Source organism: Mustela putorius, unplaced genomic scaffold (assembly GCF_011764305.1).
Source record: "Mustela putorius furo isolate JIRA1106 unplaced genomic scaffold, ASM1176430v1.1 tig00000224_pilon_pilon_pilon, whole genome shotgun sequence".
NCBI lineage: Eukaryota > Metazoa > Chordata > Mammalia > Carnivora > Mustelidae > Mustela > Mustela putorius.
Window position 1 is genome coordinate 33525603 of NW_025421321.1, and position 20899 is coordinate 33546501.

Sequence of the window (20899 nt, forward strand, 5' to 3'; positions counted from 1 at the left end):
AGGGCATCAGGTAAGAATGTGATTTGGGTCAGGCAGATGCCCACTTGCTCTAAACAGAGGACCTGAGCCCCGGCAGTGAAGGAAGGCCTGTGTACTGCTGCTCTGATTAGCCTTCACCTTGAGCAGCTGGTGAGAGGGAACTGAGTTTTGAGCCATAACCTCAGTGCTTCCTGGGTCCCTGAGTCAAAGTTTTAAATTTGCTTCCTTCAAAGAAACCCCGCAGATGCTGATTTTGTGGGACTCTGGGCATGTTCCTTGGCAAAGGCAGGGTACAGTCCTTTCTGCCTGTGGCCACTGAATGAAGTGAGCCGGCTGGCAACCACCTCAGTTATCCTGCAGTCCGTCACTGGGTAACTGCCCAGAACTCAAACAGGCAGAAGGAGTGGGAGAAGTCTCTGACTTCTCATCAGAGAGACTCTGATGACCAGGCTTTGCTGGTGGGGGTGCTCCTCAGAGTCTCTCTGCTACGATTTCTAATTTTTCTCAAGATGGAACTACAAGTCAGAAAGGAATGAAGTTCATAGACATTCTTTATAACTTTTAGACGATTTTCAGAATGCCATTGCTGAGTAGTTTGATTTCCCAACACACAATGAATTTAGAAATAACAAAGGCCACAGAGTGTCTGTGAGGCACAGGTGCTAGAAGCAGGCCCTCTGAGAACTGAGAAGGGGTGATGGAGAGCAACTGGCAGGTGGGAAAGTCCCAGTTTCCTCCTGAGCAGCCCAGAGCTTTATGCCTGGGGACCCAGAACAGCAAAGGACTCTCAGAACTGGGTGGGACCCAAGTGCTCAAGCTGTGACTGTTCATCCAAAATGAAACAGATGCAACACCAAAGAGACGGGGAAACAGGTTATGAAGAACTCATTATGGAACTTCTTGGTCCCTAACAAGGCTTACTGATTGTGATTCCTAGAGCATGTCCCTAACCCTTGTATCTTAGCTTCCTCATCTCTGTAACCGGCATCCTCAAAGTATCTACCTTGGAAGTTTCCTCTGAGGGTTACCTGAGTTAACATTTGTAAAGCTGTTAGACCAGGGCTGGCCCAATCTGCTTGCTCTGGTTATATGCGGAGTGGTATTACAGAGCTATCAGGACGTTGTCTTTGTTTCACATGAACTTATGGGGATGGCCCTCTTTTCATAGTCGGAAAGAAAAGAGAATGAATGTTGTGGGGAGGAAATGTTTGGGGGCGCTCAGGATGACTTGAAGCTTATGTTTTTAGGTATTTGGGGAACTACATGGAGCTTGGAGAAAAAGAAGTGAACAGTTACTATGTTTTGAACTAAGAGAATCAACATTGGGGGGGCACCTGGGGGACTCAGTAGGTTAAGCATCTGCCTTCGGCTCAGGTCATGATCTCAGGGTCCTGGGATCGAGCCCTGCGCCCTGCATCAAGCTCTCCTCTCTGCTCAGCAGGGAGTCTGCTTTTCTCCTTCTCACTCTCCCTCTATGTTCTCTCTCAAATAAATAAATAAAAATCTTTAAAAAAAAAAAGAGGGGCGCCTGGGTGGCTCAGTGAGTGGGTTAAGCCTCTGCCTTCAGCTCAGGTCATGATCCCAGGTCCTGGAATTGAGCCTCGCATCCAGCTCTCTGCTCAGTGGGGAGTCTGCTTCCCTTCCTCTCTCTCTGACTGCTTGTGATCTCTCTCTGTCAAATAAATAAATAAAAATCTTTAAAAAAAAAAAAAGAATCAACACGTGGGACATTTGGAAAATGTACAAAAGTCAAAACTGAACCTAGAAGAGCCTTCCATTCTAAAAGGGAGCAGAAATCCTCATGTATCCTCTCTGACATTGCAGTTTCTGCATTCCCCCCCACCACCCCGCACCCACCCCCCACCCCGGCCCCTGTATTACATATTTGTGGTCTCTAAAGTTGACCAGTCGACCTCAATTTTCTTCAGCTATAAGTGGAAAGAACTGGCTTCTAACATTCCCTTGGGTATTAAAAATTGTAGTTTTCAGTTGGAAAACCAGAGGCTTATCTGCAAAGGTGGCAGGTAGGGACAGCTCCTGGGCCCAGAGCTCTGTCTGCATTGGCATCTGGAAGAATGGCCCAAGGCCACTGTCTTTTTTTTTTTTTTTAATTAACATATAATGTATTATTTGCTTCTTGGGTACAGGTCTGTGATTCATCAGTGTTACACAATTCACAGCACTAACCATAGCACATCCCCTCCCCAAAGTCCATAACCCAGCCACCTCATCCCTCCCCCTCGACCCCCCAGCAACCCTCAGTTTGTTTATTGAAATTAAGAGACTCTAATGGTTTGTCTCCCTCCCAGAGGCCACTGTCTTTTGCAAAAGTGTAGCAGGGCACAGCCTTGTGCCTGGTAGACACAAGAGAGATTTTGCCCGTTGCCCAGTTTTCTAGGCTTTATTGTTTAATTCTTATGCTCATTTTTTCAACACTGAACAGTGCTCTGAGCCTTTCCCTTCACAGAGGGAGGCGTGAGGGACTGACTTTCCTGGTCAAGGACTGGTGTGAATATGATGCCTCTCAACTTGCAAAGAACACATTTCTTTAATAGCTTCAAAGAAACCTATCAGAGACTGAGCTCTAATCTTAGCCCCTAGGTTGTAGTCAAGAGAGTGAATAGTGAATAATTTCTTTTAACTGTTGGCCATGGGAGGCTGTTTGGCCTATGCCTATGTCTCTCTTCTATAGGCAAGAGGAAGATTCTTAGCAAATCTAACACGGATCCAAATTAATGGAGATTTCTCAGCCTAATTAGTCACCAAAGGGAAAAAGTGGCAGCGTGTTATTTTAAAAAAAATAATAAAAGGTTTTACCTTGACACCTTTCCTTCCACCACCCAGGAGACTACCTGAATAGTTCTGAGACTGAAAAGAGCATACACCCAGTGAGGGGGCGTGCTGTGCGGGCATTGGGGGTGGGTGTGTGATTAAAAGCAGACATTGGGATCAATTACCTGATTTTGAATCCAGCTCTATCACTTACCAGCTGTATGGACAAGTCTTTAAGCCTCTCTTTTCCTCAATTTTCTTATCTGTAAAATGAGACTAATAATAGTATCTACTACCTGCATTTGTTACAAAGATTAAGTGAATTAATACTGGAGTGTCTTGCTGATACTGTCAAGTGTTCCTGCCCCTCAGGGATAGCCCCAGTCCACTTGTTAAAAGAATTAAAACTGTTTTCAATCTTACTTCCCGAAAAGGCCCCCACGCCAGGGGCCTGGCATTAACCTTTCCAGCTGGAATCTAAAACTGGAGATGGGCCTCAAAAAGAGGATAGATCACTCTCCTGCACCCCCACTGTCACCAGAGTGTGAGCCCACTACCCCCAGCCCTTCCTCTGCTCCCAGCCTCGTGGGGGGTACCAAGATCTGAAGGGGCATGTCCTTGTTAACCGACTCTGTAACAATAAACACTAAGGATAATAAATGTTTAGCAGGTGTACATACCGTGCTATATCCTGTTCTGAACAGTCTTTGAAATTTTCATAAATTCAGTAAAGAATTTTTGAACTTAAATAAAAGGAAATATTTCTGGAACAAAAAAATATACCTAAGCAACAGTAAATTGTTTTCCATTCTTCTCCTATAGGACAGGGAAATGCATACCACCCTTGACAAATAGGATCAGAAGAGCAAACAGTACCAGATGTATAAAGAAGGAACATTTTTGAAGTTTTTCATTGTGTGAGCTGCGTGCACATTCACCACCACTAACAGGAGTTCAGCCTCCTCTCCTACCAGGTTTTCGGTTTAAGTAATGTACCCAAAGGTTCTTCTAGCATTGGAAAGGCTTGTCCATTCATTCTTTCCTAATTTGGTCTGACGTGGACTCTGGATTTAGTGTGGACTTGATATTTTTGCAGATGTTTTTGACTTAGACCTACTCTAAGAAATGTACTTTAAATTTATGGCTTCAGTACACATCTACCCCCTCCCTAGCCTTCCCCCATACGCAACATGAAGCAAGTGCCAAAACAGCATTTTAAATGTGATACATGCAGGTTTTTTCAATTCTGTCTAATGTATTACATATTTCATAAAATAATGGCTTTAACTAGTAAATTGCTTTCACAGCCCACTAATGTTAGAGAAACTGGTCCAGTGTAGATCTGGTATTATGTAACTTAGGAAAATTTCTAGGGATCCAATAAGAAAAATGAAATATTTGAGAATTTGAGTAAGTTGAAGAGCTCAGCGATTTGAAGCCCTCTGAAATCGGGTACTGTGTAAATGTGAAGCATGGGAAGACCATTTGGTCCTTACACCCAGACTCTGGATCGCAAAACTCTAGATCTGCACTGTCCAGTAGGATAGACACAGCCACAAGTGTTTACATTTAACTCGTTTACATGTAAATAAAATAAAACAATTCAGATCCTCCCCAGCACCAGCCATATTTCAAGTGTCCAACAACCAATGGCTACCATATTGGATGATGTTAGTCTAGGTATGGAGCATGAATGGGAGATGTAAGCCAGCTTAATGTCTCCAGGTTCTTGGTGTCCCCATGTGTTAAATGAGGGTGTCGATCTTGACCACCTCTAAAATCTCCTCCAGCTCAAATGGGCAAACCTACCTGCATGACATGCAGCTGATCCCTGAATGCAGGAGAGCTCGGGAGTAAGGAAGCTAGAGTTCCTTCATAGCAGTATCTGTGTTTAAGAGCCAAAGGAAAAAGGGGTAAGAAGCTTGCAGAGAGGAGATCAAAACCGGACGGCTGACACTACCCGACTATATAAGACTTACCATAAAACAACAGTAATTGGGGCACCTGGGTGGCTCAGTGGGTTAAGCCGCTGCCTTCGGCTCAGGTCTGATCTCAGGGTCCTGGGATCGAGCCCCGCATCGGGCTCTCTGCTCAGCAGGGAGCTTGCTTCCTCCTCTCTCTCTGCCTGCCTCTCTGCCTGCTTGTCATCTCCCTCTGTCAAATAAATAAATAAAATCTTTAAAAAAAAAAAACAAAAACCAAAAAAAAAAAACCAACAGTAATCAAGACAGTGTGGTTTTGGAGAACCAACAGTCAAATAGATCAATGGAACGGAACAGAGAGCCTCTGTAAATACAGTCAGCTGATCTTTAACAAAGAAGTAGAGGCAATACAATGGCTCGAAGATAATCTTTTCAACAAATTGGGCTGGAACAGCTGGAATCTGACTCCTAGACACAGACCTTACATCTTTCACAAAAATTGACTCAAAATGGGTCACAGACGTATATGTAAAACGTGAAACTCTAAAACTCCTGGAAGAAAACATAGAAAACCTAAATGACCTTCAGTACGGTAATGACTTTTTAGATACAACACCAAGGACGTTATTTGTGAAGAGTGCAGAGAAATGTTTTTGCTTTACTCTATAGCTTCAGCTCCTTGCCCTTAGTATGGGCAGGAGGGACTGCACCTGCTCTGTGACAACCAGAGGGACCAGGGGAAAGGAGGATGATTTTATGGTTGCTACATATCTCATGGCCCCCGGGGGGTGCCTTCCCAGGGACTAATATCTGAGAGCTGAGCTATAGAAAGTGCAGTCATCCCTTTGAAAGTATGTGTTTTTTTGGTTGTAAACTCTTTGCGGTTAGCACTGTATCTCACTTTTTAGCCTTTTAAGCAGATATGAGATACTATTTAAATATAGTAAAACGCACCCATTTTAGATGTACAGGTCAATGAGTTTTAATAAAGAATGAGTTGCAGGTGCCTGGGTGGCTCAGTGGGTTAAAGCCTCTGCCTTCCACTCAGGTCATGATCCCAGGGTCCTAGGATCGAGCCCCACATCGTGCTCTCTGCTGGACAAGGAGCCTGCTTCTCCCTCTCTCTCTCTGCCCGTCTCTCTGCCTACTTGTGATTTCTGTCAAATAAACAAATAAAAAAATCTTAAAAAAAAATACTGAGTTGCAATAAAGAAAGTCTAACAGCAAAAGATAAACCCCAATTTTATGTAACCTAATCATGAAAATGACATCCCATCCGCATACTGTATTCTGTTGGCTAGATGAAAGTCATAGGCCCCACCCACTCTCAAGGGGAGGGTATTGTACAAAGTGTGACTACTACCAGGAGTCATTTTAGATTGCTTGCCAACCTGGGTTGCAGTCAGACCTGCCTACCTCCGAAACCAAAGACACTGCAAATGGTTGCCTGGAGATTCCAGTGCTAGGTAAACAACTCAGCCACAGAAATAAGTATTAATGGGTGTGTTTGGCACAAATTGTAAATGATTCAGTGTTTTACAAATGGGTCGTCACTGGGATTTTGTTATATATCAAGACCGGCATCCTGCATAGAGCCTGCAAAGGAGGTCCTCAGCAAACTGTTCACATGAAAAGATTTTGGCTTCAAAATCTAGCTTAAGTTGACTCGTCCTATTGCCCGCCTTTTACAACAAATATTTTATAAAATCCTTCATCCTGAAATGAAATCCATAAATAGAATTTCAGGGCATTTCAATTTCAGAGCATCAATGTGACTCAACAGAAGGATAAAAAGAGAGTTAACTTATAATAAAAATAACGTGTTTCCATATGTAGAGATCCTAAAATGAAGTGGTTAGGCACTTGCTTCTGAATTTAAAGTCACCATTAATGAGACAGCTGTAAATGCAGGCTGTTGCTTGATACTGGTGTGTGTAATTAATTAAGGTACCCAGATCCTACAGTTAGCCATTGGTGATGTGATTTTCCAGGAGGATGAGCAATTTTTAGAAACATTCTGAATAATACAAAGTAAAAACTCATTCTATGTTTTACACAGTAATTACATTCCTAGAAAATTAAGTGTGTGTTCAAATTGTACCAAAAAAACAAACAAAACCTCATTTTGAAATGAGTTTAGGCCGAGGTCTTTATAAATAAGGTTTTCATCCACAAGTATGTCATATGGGACATTTGGGATGTGTGAAGGCCACACTCAGTAGAATGAGTGGCTGGGACCTGGCACCACCCCCTATAACTCTCCCCCAATGGCAGGAATGCCCCCCAATTATTTCAACAATGAAAGCACTCCCTTGGATTCCACCAGTGGGCAGTACCACTCCTGTTGAAAACCACTGCAGTAGGGCTTAACTTCTAGGGGATAGGAAAGTGATGCAGTTTTCCTAGAGAACCACAGTGGATATAAGGGTAAAAATTGGTGCGCTCTGAGTATTGTGACCCAGCAGCGGAGGCATGACTGGGTTCTTGGATCAAGCGGAGACCACAGTAACTGCTGGAGGGAGAGGGAGAGGAAACACTGTGTGTTGGGCTGTCGGGAATGGGTATCTGAAAGTGGACACTTTGAACACTGAATTTTAAGAACACTGACAAAGTGCTTTTTTTTCTAACAGAAACCTGTTTCCCTCAAACCTTGTGGTTGCCGCTTTCCGTACGGTAAGGCTTGATGCTTTGCAAAAAAATAGGAAACTTACAGGGGTGGTGTATAAATGATACTATGGGGTTATTTAAGGTGGGTCAGAGAGGGGTAGTATTGTTAACAAATCTTGGTAACCTGGGGCGCCTGGGTGGCTCAGTGGGTTAAGGTCTCTGCCTTCGGCTCAGGTCATGATCTCAGGGTCCTGGGATCGAGCCCCGCATCAGGCTCTCTGCTCCTCGGAGAGCCTGCTTCCTCCTCTTCTCTGCCTCTCTGCCTACTTGTAGTCTCTGTCTGTCAAATAAATAAATAAAATCTTAAAAAAAAAAAAAAAAAAAAAAAAAAAACCTTGGTAACTTGGGCCTAAATTTTTATAGCGTGGACCCTGGAGTAAAAAACCAAAGTGAAATAACAACAACAACAAAAACAAGAAGGTTTTCTAAAATATCCCACTGGTTCCACCATTTTTCATATCACCTGAGAAATACTCTTAAATCACATTTTGGGGTCTCTTAAATATTTTATAATGTTTGAAAAATATACTTTTATCTTTTTTTCTGATTATAGAGGTAATATATGCATATGTAAAAAATAAAAAATAAGGGTGCTTGGGTGGCTCAGTGGGTTAAAGCCTCTGCCTTTGGCTCAGGTCATGATCCCAGGATCCTGGGATCGAGCCCAAGTCAGACTCTTTGCTCAGCAGGGAGCCTGCTTCCCTTCCTCTCTGACTGCCTCTCTGCCTACTTGTGATCTCTGTCTGTCAAAGAAATAAATAAATAATCTTTTAAAAAATTAATAAATAAAAAATAAAGTGCAAAAACATGGAAAAAATTAAAAATCACTCATAATCACAGCCTAGAGATACCCATTAACATTTTGGTACACATCCCTCAGATACATTTTTTCTCTACATGTGCACACACACACGTGTTAGAAATAAAAACAACTGTATTACATATCTGTTGGTATGTACACATACTACACATTGTTTTTCACCTCTTTTTTAAGGCAGCATATTATAAACATTTTTTCATGTTGGTAAATACCCTTCTGCATAATGTTAATGGCCCTATTCCACTGTGTGAGCATATCATAATTTTATTCTGTCTGTCCCTTATTGATAGACATTCAAGTTGTTTCTAGTTTTACCTAATTTTGGCAAGACTGCGAGTAACATGCCCTAGCCATGCTTTATAAGCAGAAGGAGAATAAAGGTCTAGATTAGGTGGACTAATCTCATTGCCTTTTCCAAGCAGACTCTTCTGTTTCTGTTTACAGCCTCTCCCTCAATCTCTCTCTTTAAAAAAAAAAAAAAATTCTGCTGGGTGTGTGGGAGGCTCAGTTGGTTGAGCGGCTGCCTTCTGCTCATGTCATGATCCTGGAGACCTGGGATAGAGCCCAGCATCAGGCTCCCTGCACAGCAGAGAGTTTGCTTCTCTCTCTCCCTCTGCCCCCTCCCCACCGCTTGTGCTCGCTCTCTCTCAAATAAATAAATAAATAAATAAATAAATAATTTTTAAAAAATCTGCATATAAGCACAGTTGTGTCTTATATATATAATGTAAGGTAGGAAAAAAAATAAAAGGTTTATGAGGTTTTCAGTGCCTGTCACAGAAGGCATGGGGTGGGTTTTGTTTCCCATCACTGGTAATCACAGGACAGCTGAACACCTCTGCTTGTCTGAAAGCCTGATAAATCAAAGGTGAGAGAGACCAGACTGCATCAAAGGCAGGCACAAAGCAGTACCCCGTAATGGGCTCCTCTTAACAGTCTAAGGTGTCCTTAGAACAGGTCAGGAAAGGCACTTTCTAAGAGACTCCATTCAGTTGTGTATTCTGCCATAGGTAGACCCCCGAGTGCCTTGTGCAAAAGTATGTGAGGGGGCGCCTGGGTGGCTCAGTGGGTTAAAGCCTCTGCCTTCGGCTCAGTTCATGGTCTCAGGGTCCTGGGATCGAGCCCCGCATCGGGCTCTCTGCTCAGCGGGGAGCCTGCTTCCTCCTCTCTCTCTCTCTGCCTGCCTCTCTTACTACTTCTGATCTGTCAAATAAACAAATAAAAATCTTAAAAAAAAAAAAAGTATGTGAGGTCGATTGTAGGACCCAAGTTTGGAAAGTCATTTCACTTCTGATAAGTGAATCTTCCACAAGACTTAACCAGAAGACACCATCTTGTCTCATATCCTTTGCTTTGGAGAGTGGGAACCAAGCAGATTAGAAAGATCAGAAGTAGATGCTGAGGGGAACCTGGGTGGCTCAGTAGGTTAAGTGTCTGTGTTTGACTTAGATCATGATAATGGGGTCCTGGGATCGCCCTGCATTAGGCTCCCTGTTCAGAGGGGAGTCTGCTTCTCCCTCTCCCTTGGCCCCTACCCCTACCCTAGCTCATACTCTTACTCTCTGTCTCTCAAATAGATATATCTTTTTTTTTTAAGATTTTATTTATTTATTTGACAGAGAGAAATTACAAGTACACTGAGAGGCAGGCAGAGAGAGAGAGAAGGAAGCAGGCTCCCTGCTGAGCAGAGAGCCCGATGCGGGACTCGATCCCAGGACCCTGAGATCATGACCTGAGCCGAAGGCAGCGGCTTAACCCACTGAGCCACCCAGGCACCCCAGATATATCTTTTTTTTTAAATTTTTTCTTTATTTATCTGACAGAGATCACAAGTAGGCAGAGAGGCAGGCAGAGAGAGAGGAGGAAGCAAGCTCCCTGCAGAGCAGAAAGCCTGATGTGGGGCTCGATCCCAGGACCCTGGGATCATGACCTGAGCCGAAGGCAGAGGCTTAACCCACTGAGCCACCCAGGTGCCCCTCAAATAGATATATCTTAAAAAAAAAAAAAAAAAAAAAAAGTAGGTGCTGAAAAGCATTCAGGCTCAAGTAAGTTCTGGAACAGAGTGGAACATTATGAAATTAATGCCAAAAGTCAAATAGTATAACATGTCAGCTGTTAGAAATATCAAACTATCAGCATGAAATTGTGCAGACCTTCTCCTCCAAATCATTGTCCCTAATGGTATGAGTCCCTAGATAACTCAGAGGCCTCTTGGGGTGTATGCTGCCTTGGTCTTAAGTAACTTTGGTGTAGTTCTTAGAGGCCCTTGTCAGGCCAACCAAGTGAGGAATTCCTAGAACACTCAGAGTGAATAAGAATAGCAAGAGGTCCAACAGTCCTTTCTCAGTTTCTCTGGTTGGCCTTTACCTATGAACTGACAATGTCTTCTTCTTCCTCTTGTTCCCAGTATGCAACTGATTATAGAGAGGTGATCCACAATACCAGCTCTGGAAATATAACCCGTGAGAAGGTAAAGCTCTTTATAAGATCACTTGTGGCAAATAACTTACAAAGCAAATAATGCTTTTTAATTGAGGGAGCATACATGATGCATCTTCTTCTCAGCAGGGCTGAAAACTCTGGGGTTTGAAGGAACTATCTGGAAAACATAGATTAGGTTTGCTCCTTAGGTTACTTAGCAACGTGGCCAAAGGCCAACATCGGCAGCATTGGAATCTTCAGCAGATCCATTTCGTCAAATTGGAACTGACGTCCCTTTCTTCAAAAAATATTTTATAACACCCCTTCTGCTGTTCTGAAATATAACAAATAGGTGATTTAACCCATCTCTACACATGGAATTTGTCTCAGAGGCTTAACTCACTATAGCCATCATTCACTCACACATATTTTTTGAGTAGCTATTAATGGCTGGACACTGGGTGAGATCCCAGCCTTCACGATAGAGCTGGAAGGGACAAGGGACCTCAAGGATTATTTGGTCCTGCTACAGAGCTGTCATGGGAAGAAGAAAGTACTTTGCCCCTTCCCCACCCCACACAGCTTCTCAGGGCTGAGGGGCTCTGTGCTTTACCAGCCTTTCTTTGAGGAGAAGTTGTACTTTAAAAAAAAAAAAAGTCGAAAGCTACGAATTAGTCCAATTTACTTCATCTTGCAAGGTCAGAGAAGTTATCTAGTCCCAGAGCTGGGACTAGAACTCAGATCTATGGTAAAAAATGCGCTTTCTCTTTTTACCATGCTGATGTATGTTTCCTGTTCAGAATTTCATGTACTTTGATGGAATAAAATGTTTGTCCAATACATGCTTATAGTAGTGAGATTGAGCATTATGGAAAAAAAAAAGGAATATAGTATATCTATATATTTTATTTTAAGTTAGTGACTCAGGAAAGAATATCCTGAGAACCTTTTGTGAAATTTTTCAGGTAGGAGACCACTGTAACAGTCTAGCCACAAAAGATTTATTGACATTTGGGAGGCACAGTTACAATCTCGATGTGAAAGAACTTTTCACCAACCAGCTCTTTAATTCTTTTTAATTTATTTTTTTATAGTTATTACTGCAGTGTAGTTGACATACAACATTATATTAGCCAGCTTTTCTTTTAAAAGCAACCCTTTGGGGGCGTCTGGGTGGCTCAGCCGGTGAAGCATCCAACTCTTGACCTCAGCTCAAGTCTTGATCTCAGGGTCTTGAATTCAAGTCCTGCCTTTAAAATGCTACCTGATAAAATAAAAGTAACAGTTTGAAGTTACTGTCTAACCTCTACTTGAATTCTCACTCATCCGCTGTAAACTTAGACCCTCTGTCCCCTGCGATCCTATAGATCCCCATTGGCACCGAGATCGAAGGGATGAACATTTTAGGATTGGTCCTCTTTGCACTGGTGTTAGGAGTGGCCCTAAAGAAACTTGGCTCTGAAGGAGAAGAGCTCATCCGTTTCTTTAATGCCTTCAACGAGGCGACGATGGTGCTGGTGTCATGGATTATGTGGTAAGTTTGGCCTGCCTGCTACTCTCCCTCTCCTCTTTCTTGCCATCCAGAAAAGAGCCCAAGTCTGCTATCTTAGGTCAGCCCTGTGGGGCCACCCAGCCTGTGGTTGATGCACCATGGGCCGGACTTGATACAGGGGGTGGTAGAGGTGGAGACAGTTCTTCCTCTTGTCCAGGCCCTCAGAGAATCAAGAATGTGCCATTATTACCAGTCCCTTCTTCAGCACCCACAGTGACCCGTTATGGTTCTATCCCTGGTAATCGATTTAGTTATGAGGTTCCACCATTATCCATATCATATAGGATGCCTAGATCATCTTGTAGGGCAATGAACTCAGTAAGTATGCTACCTGCTGCATAAAATAAGGTTTATTTATCTTAAAACAGTCAACTTCAAGCTTCAAAGGGGCCCCTTCCTATAATATTTCACAGCATGGAAGACAAATTCATTTTTACTCCATGCATACATAAACTTGGAATGGTCTCCTTTTACATAAATATTTCTTTATGGAACATCAATAAAAGCACAGTTGTTTAATAAAAACCAATGGATTGATTTCTGGCTAACAAGTAAAAATTTGACCAGAGGTCTCAAAGAGACTAATCAAAAAGCCTACCAATCCCAGTGCCCATCCCTTAAAAGTTTTACCTTGCTGTTTTACTTGGGCCAAACTGCTATGCATTTTAGCTTCTTTTTGTATATTGTCCAGAAACATAGAGTATCCTTTCGTACATGAAGCATTTTCCTTATTGGCAACCCTTAACCATCTCAGGAGAGAAGCCTGGAATTTGGTAGTAAAGTTTGGAATTGAGTGGGAGGCCAAGTCCAGAGCCCCCACTGGTGGTGGTGTTTATCTTCCTCAACCAAAAATTCCAGAGTCTGACTCCATCATTTGCAAACATGACTGTTCATATGACTGTTGTTGTTCTGAGCAGAAAAATATTTTTCAGAAAGGAAAAAGTATTTTCATCACATGTCAGATTCTTTTCCTGTCTTATTTTTTTTTTTTAGTCTAAAATCCTCCCAACGTTTGGATTAAGGGAAATTATGCAAGAAAGTGATGTTCCTATGTTAAGACATTTGTTTTCAATCTGAAAACCAATTTATAGTCATTCCTTCAAATCGATATACTAGTTACATAACCAGGTGTTCGGTCAGGCAGACCCTGCTGTGTGTCTGACTCCCCTTGGAGATGTGTTGCCCAGCCAAGTATATGTCACACAGAATTGGGGTGTAAAATGACTTACCTGGTTAAAGGATCTCAACCAGGTTTGAGAGGGATCTCCAATAGCAGCTCTTTCTGCTTTCTTTTCTTTGCTCATTACCCACTAAAATGTCAAAGCACCTTCCTGTCCTGCTCACAGGACAGGAATAATGCCTCCGAAATAATGCCTCAATGGCTTAAATACAGGCTCAGCAAACTTGGCAGACCTTGTGGTCTCTGACACAACTACTAACCCTGCCATTATAGGATGAAAGCAACTATAGACTATTTATAAATGAATGAACATGATTGTTCCAATAAAACTCAGGGTGCCAACTCACACATTAAACTATCCAAGGAGGAAGGAAGAAGGGAAGAGGGGAGTGTCCTAAATTATTAGAAGAAAACATAGAGGTATGGAAACTCTTCCTAAATGAACGCAAAAAGTAAAAGCCATAAAAAGCTGCTAAATCTGACTACATCAGAATACAAAATGTTTGCTTACAAAAGATACATTGAACAAAAGAGGACAATTACTGAAAAAAAATTATATATATTTACATATAATGTATATATGTACACACACATATCTGAAAGCATCAATTCCTGGAGGACTGCTACCAGTTCACAAACTATTTATCTGTCTGCAATGAGATTTATAGGGAAATTAAGAGTAAGCATTTACAAACTTCTGTAGCAATTTCATATTGCTGCAACATCCAAGCACCTGACCACTTTTCTAATATTTTATTTCTGTTGTCTTTTATAAGAATATTGACCCATGATCAGCTGGATAAAAATACACCAAAGATCATCTGGGAAGCACTAATGCAAGGAGTTCTGGTTGTTGAAAAAGAAAAAAGACTGAATATACTATTAGACAAAGTAGGTGAGCAGGCAATTCATAGAAGAGGAAACCTGAATGATCAATATACATTTTAAGAGATGCCCAACTTATTAGGATTAGGAAAATGAGAAGTTTGGTCTTATCAGGCATTAATAAGAGTGAGGATAGTTTTGAGCAAAGGGTGGGATGTCTAGAAGCATCCCTGGCCTCCATCCACTAAATGCTAGTGACCCCTTCCCCAAAGCTGTGACAACCAAAAATATCTCCAGATACTGCCAAATGTCCCATGGGCAAAGTCATCCCTGAATCAGAAGCAGTGGTGCAGGGAAAAGATTATTCTCTTGGACAGCTGGTGGGACTATGAATTCAAAGAGCTACTTTAGAGAACAATTTGTTGAAATCTACTAAAATTTAAAATATACACACACCATAACTCACCAATTCACTTCTTGGTATCTCTACCTAGAGAACACAGCGAGGTAGGCACAAAGAGACTGCTTGCAACATTGTTTGTAATGCAAACCTGGGAACAGTCTGGAGGTTCATCAGCAGAACAATGGCAAGATGATGTACAGTATTTCAGTTTTGAGGCTAATATTTAAAAAGAAAAAGGTAAAGGTGGAAACAACCCAGATGTCCATCGATAAAGGGTCAGAAAAACGTGATATATACATACAATGAAATATGATTCGGCCCTAAGAAAGAATGGAATTCTGACATGAATGAACCTATGAATGATGCTATGTGAAATAAGCTAGTCACAAAAGGGCAAATATTGTATGATTCCATTTACAAGAGGTACCTGGAATAGTCAAATTCATGGACACAGAAAATAGAACAGTGGTTCCCAGGAACCACTGGGACGCAAGTGGGGTTATTGTGGAACCACTGGGGGTTATTCCAGGAACCATTTGGAGACACAAGAGGTTATTGTTTAGTGAATATGTAGTTTCAGTATAGGACATGGAAGCATACAGGACATGGATAGATGGATATTGGTGATGGCTCTACAGCCATATGAATGTACTTGAAACCACTAAAGTGCACACTTAAAAAAGGTTAAAATGATAAATTTTATGTTATGCATGTTTTGCGACAACTTAAAGACAAAATGAGGTAGATTTCCATGTATTGACATAAAAAGATCTCAGAGATATAATGTGAGGTTCAAAATGAATATATAGATTTACATACATACGGGGACGCCTGGGTGGCTCAGTTGGTTAAGCGGCTGCCTTCGGCTCAGGTCATGATCCCAGAGTCCTGGGATCGAGTCCCACATCGGGCTCCTTGCTCGGCAGGGAGCCTGCTTCTCCCTCTGCCTCTAGCCTGCCATTCTGTCTGCCTGTGCTTGGTGCGCACACTCAATCTCTCTCTCTCTCTAACAAACAAATAAAAAAAAAAAAAAGATTTATATACATACGGATGTACCTAAATGCATAGCAAGTGGGAGTGGTCTAAGGAGTGGTCTGACATGAGTGCCGAAAGAGGATTTGGGCCTAGCCTGTATTTTAATTTTTTGAAAGGAGAATGCATTTATGGGCTCTATGAAATTTAACATTATAACACTGCTTAGAATATCTCTGTAAAGAAAATTCAGGAAACCAGTGACAGTGGCTATCTCTAGGGAGGGAAACTAAGTTCTCGGGAGGCAAATGTGGAAGGGACACTTGACTCGTCCTTTTGAACTCTCTCAAATTTGTGATATTATTATCTATGTGATTGAAACTTACAAATAAAGTCAATGGTTATAAAATTCTTCCTAAATTTATATTAAATTCAAAACAGCTGACTTATGGGGTTTTGTAGCTCCCATAGTTCATTCCTTCCCTTTCTTCTTCCTGTCTCACCATTAAAAAAATCTTCACATTCGAGGAGTGTTCCCTGAGGGTCATTGTTAATGACTTTTTCCCACGGAATCATGTTTTCCAAACCACAAAGAACTGAAAACTTAACAAAAGTCCCAGCTTTGGCTCAATTCTGTATCACAGCAATTCTGCAAAATAGGTGTTAGTCTTTTGTGTTTCTAAGTTCTCGGAACAAGACTGACCAAGGCTGAAAGTCAAATTCTCAGTTCCAGAGGCTTTGATCTTGAGTTCCTTGGCTTTCCACTTGGCAGCCCATGTGGTTGGTAGCATTCCTCTCTTAAGAACATAATATTTCCAGTCGTTTAAGCATCTGCCTTCGGTTCAGGTTATGATCCTGGGGTCCTGGGATCGAGCCTCACATCAGGCTCAGCAAGGAGTCTGCTTCTCCCCCTGCCTCTTACCCTGCTTGTGGTCTCTCCCTCTCTCTCTTTGTCAAATAGATAAATAAAATCTTAAAATAAAAAAAAAATTTTTTTAAAGAGCATAACATATCCAAGGGGAAAGAAATCTGGGTTCTGGTCCTGATGCTATGACCCATGGTGATTTATCATGTTAATTTTACTCAGTTCCATAGCCTATAAAATGGGCCCATCCTTTTCAGTTCCTCAGGATCATTCTAGAGAGATCTTCCTTTTTTTTTTTTTTAGGTAGGCTCCATGCCCCATTTGGGTCTCAAACTCCCCACCGTGAGAACAGGAGTTCTGTGTGCTCCTGACTGAACCAGCCAGGCACCCTTAGAATCATCCTAGGGACAAACGAAGACCACTTAGTTGAAAGGCCCCGTGCTGGGTATCAGGAAGGGCCTGGGTCTCCTGGGCCCATCATCACATCACTCTTACTGACAAGTACCTGTGCTCATGCCCTAGGTATGTACCTGTGGGCATCATGTTCCTGGTTGGAAGCAAGATTTTGGAAATGAAGGACATCATCGTGCTGGTGACCAGCCTTGGAAAATATATCTTCACATCTATATTGGGCCATTTTATTCATGGAGGAATTGTTCTTCCACTTATTTATTTTGTTTTCACACGAAAAAACCCATTCAGGTTCCTCCTGGGCCTCCTCACACCATTTGCAACAGCGTTTGCCACCTGCTCCAGGTGAGTCGGGTGCTCTCAGCTGCTCTGAGCCATAGTGATGTGGAACCAGGTGAGTCCAGCCGCATATTTCTATGGAAGTGGGTTTCTGGGATTGCCAGAATTCGGGATCGTCTCATTCCTTTTTCCTTCTTGCTCCTTAGAGGTCAGATCATTGTTTAACCCAATTGTGGGTCCTCACCCCAATTACTAAGACCTTTGTCTGAGTGAAAGAAAGCAATCGCTTACCTCAGAACTCCTTACAGGGAAGTTTCTAGAATGATGCCTGCCCAGTTCTCCCTCTAAATGCATGAATCACAAAATAAGACCAAGGTATCATGGTGAGGAACAGGTGCTTAGCTCTCTGGGAGTCCACAGTATTGTGGGATTATCTAATTTAGTATAAAAGATGCACTTTATCATTACTGGAAATCCTTCCAAAAAATTGGGCTTTCCAGGTGTGTTTAAAGAAAACTTTCAAAAGGGTGCCTGGGTGGCTTAACTGGTTAAGCATCTGCCTTCATCGAGGGTCACGATGCCAGGGTCCTGGGATGGAGCCCTGCATCAGGCTCCTTGCTCGGCAGGGAGCCTGCGTCTCCCTCTGCCTGCTGCTCTCCCTACTTGTCCTCTCTCTCTGTGTGTCTCAAATAAATAAATAAAATCCGAAAGAAAGAAACAAAGGAGGGAAGAAAGGAGGGAAGGGAGGAAGAAAGGAAGGAAGAAGGAAAAGTATTAAAGGACGGCAGCACATTGCAGTACCAGATTTGGTTTTTGTTTCTCTACTGCATGTTCCCTCCCATCCTCAGTGGCTATTTCTGTGATGCTGTGCTGGGGTGGTAAAAAGAATTAGGGAGGTAAGTTTCTGTGGCTTAGAGACAAATCTGCTTCTCAGCTGTGGCAGCCTCCCACAGGGCAGGCTGGAGAGTGTAGGACTTATTCTTCCAGTTATCCAGGAACACAGTCCCTCTCCAGCCTCTCACAGCCATTGCCACTTCTTGGCCAAAAAGGAAAAAAAGGCATAGTTTGCCTTTTACTTCCAGTGGGGAGGGAGGCGGGGAGAGGAACAACTCAAGAGAGGAGATGCACATATGGAATAAACAGTTCTTTGTTGTCTTGAGAACATTTCGCACCATGAGGCAATATGGTGTTTCTTGAAATATTTGGAACAGGTGTATCTAAGTAAATAACGTAACAGGTAAATCTAGAGGGTCCCATTTTGAATACTTCAGGAATTGACATTACTGCACATTGTGACTGAAAACTTTTTTTCAAAAAATATTTTATTTATTCATGAGAGAGAGAAAGGGAGGCAGAAGGAGAAGCAGGCTCCCTGCTGAGTAGGAAGCCCAATGCGGGACTCAATCCCAGGACCCTGGGATCATGACCTGAGCTGAAGGCAGATGCTTAACCATCTGAGCCACCCAGGTGTCCATGACAGAAGGTTTGAAACAATTCCAATTTTTCTCTTTTTTCAAGGGGAAAAAAAACAGACATTAGGATGATGCTAACTGCTCTGTGTCTGGGTCTGCGCTGAGTACTCTCTTAGCCAGGCTGGAAAGGACTGTTGTCACGGTTGGCCGTTTCTCCCTTTCCAGCTCAGCAACCCTCCCCTCCATGATGAAGTGCATTGAGGAAAACAACGGTGTGGACAAGAGGATCAGCAGGTTCATCCTCCCCATCGGGGCCACTGTGAACATGGATGGGGCAGCCATCTTCCAGTGTGTGGCCGCAGTGTTTATTGCCCAGCTCAACAACATCGAGCTGAAGGCAGGACAGATTTTCACGATTCTGTAAGTTCATTATTCTTCATCCTTAGGTCTGGGTCAAAACTTGAGGGGTTTTTCATTGTGTGTGTGATTTCCTTTGAAACACGTCATGAATACCAATCTCACCATGACTTGGGGAGGTCCCATTTGGAAAATGACAGCATGAATTCATTACTTGAAGAGAGTGAATCATCTCTGAAGGGCTCAGCTGGCAGCATCTAGGGTTGTGTGATTTTTGGTTTCGAAGCCATAGCCGCCATATTTTGCGTTTCTCTGTGCCCACACCATGCTCTGTGTTAATGGCTAGTCTTCTGTGCCATCCTGTAGAGTGACAGCCACAGCATCCAGTGTCGGGGCAGCAGGAGTACCAGCTGGAGGGGTCCTCACCATCGCCATTATCCTGGAGGCCATCGGCCTGCCCACTCATGACCTTTCTCTGATCCTGGCTGTGGACTGGATTGTGTAAGTAGCAAGTCCTAAGGTCAGTGAATAAAAGAAAGTCTGTGGTACCTTCCCCAGGAGCTTGGCATTCCACTGTGTCTGGGAGAAGAGATACTTCAGACATGCCTTGTGAAGGAGTTGAGCTGGCAAGACATAATTTTATAATTTTGTTTATTTATTTGTCAGAGAGAGAAAAGAGAGAGCACACACACAAGCAGAGGGAGCAGTAGGCAGAGGGAGAAGCAGCCTCTCCACTGAGCAGGGAGCCCGATGCAGGCTCGGTCCCAGGACTGGGATCGTGACCTGAGCCAAAGGCAGACCCTTAACCAACTGAGCCACACAGGTGTCCCAGGCAAGACAAAATTTAGGAAAAATTAAACAGTATAAGGGTCAACGGCCCATAAATGACCACGAAATGTCATTACTGAGAACTTTGTTAGAGCATCCAGGAAAATGGGAGTCCAAGACCCAGGCTGGGCCCCCAGTGCAGGCCCAAGGCAGGGGCCAGGGTCTAATGGAGATTGTTGGCTGCATAAGAGTCATAGCCATTGGAGGAGTGAGCCTTTGGGAATGATTGTCCTTGGCCTGAAACATGCAAGGAGTGATTTCATCAAGGGAAGTGGAGATGAACCCAGTTGATGTGAGTGGATTGGGCTCAGGGGAGGAGGAGTTACAAAGGAGATGTGATTCAGGCCACCATCACCAGGGCTCATGTAGAGGCATAGAACAGTGAGTGTTGATTCTGAGTGTGGACTCCTTGAGTCATTTGATACCCTCTTTAGGTATGAATAATACTTGTTTTATAGGGAAGGTCACCTGAGGTGCTAATGTTGGGCAGTAGAGCATATGAGTAAGAAAAGGAGCCCTGGAGTCCAGGTACCTGGGTTCAAATCCCAGCTTTACCATTTACTAGTTGTGTGATAGGAACTGTTCTGGACTTTGATTGGTTCACCTGTCAAATGGGAATAATAATAGAACCTACACCAGAACTGGGTTGGAGATGAAATAAGATAGCATATCCACAGTGCATGGAAGAGTTCCAGGCTTGTGGTAGAGCATACAGTAAACATTAGTGAAAAAAGACACTGCCTTCCAGGCTAGCCCCAACCAGGCATGGCATCACCTAAACACTAGAGTCTGGCCCTGGGCTCGTGGCTCTGCCCATTGTGGTTGGGAATGGTGGTTTCCAACCTCTTGTGTAAGCCCTAGAAATTTTCAGGGACTTCTCAGAATCCTTCAGAACAAGGAGGGTGAAATGGAGACCTGCATTGTCTATACAGCTCATTAGAGGGAACTCGGTCCCTGAGCTGGTGTGTTGGACAGGACTGGAGCAGAGTGTTAGAGCCAGCTGCTTCTGTCTGAGGAAGGCAGGCCTCTAAGAGACTGTTAGTCAAAAACAGAGACAACAGGGCACCAGGCAGATGGCCTAGTAGAGACCTGAAGTCACGTGAACCATTCACCACCCCACAGCCTCTGCTTACACAGCCTTTAGCTTTTCTGGTGCTGGCAGGCAAGTTCACACTTTTCTCCCTTTCTGCCAAATGGGCACAGTGCTTGCTCTGAGCCTCAGGAGAGAGAGTGG

The 20899-nt window shown here is 43.1% G+C and overlaps 1 protein-coding gene across 2 annotated transcripts in view; it reads left to right on the top strand.

Annotated features, from left to right (window-relative positions):
- SLC1A4 (solute carrier family 1 member 4) overlaps positions 1-20899 on the top strand; it is a 34439-nt gene that overhangs the window by 3020 nt on the left and 10520 nt on the right. For both annotated transcript variants that reach the window (XR_006606070.1, XM_004742073.3), the window contains exons 2-7: positions 7304-7346; positions 10568-10630; positions 11949-12115; positions 16901-17134; positions 18706-18900; positions 19204-19338. Coding sequence is in view for 1 of the 2 variants with exons in the window: in XM_004742073.3 (XP_004742130.1) it covers positions 7304-7346; positions 10568-10630; positions 11949-12115; positions 16901-17134; positions 18706-18900; positions 19204-19338 (837 nt within the window). In the remaining variant the exon portion in view is untranslated. The remainder of the gene's footprint in view (positions 1-7303; positions 7347-10567; positions 10631-11948; positions 12116-16900; positions 17135-18705; positions 18901-19203; positions 19339-20899) is intronic.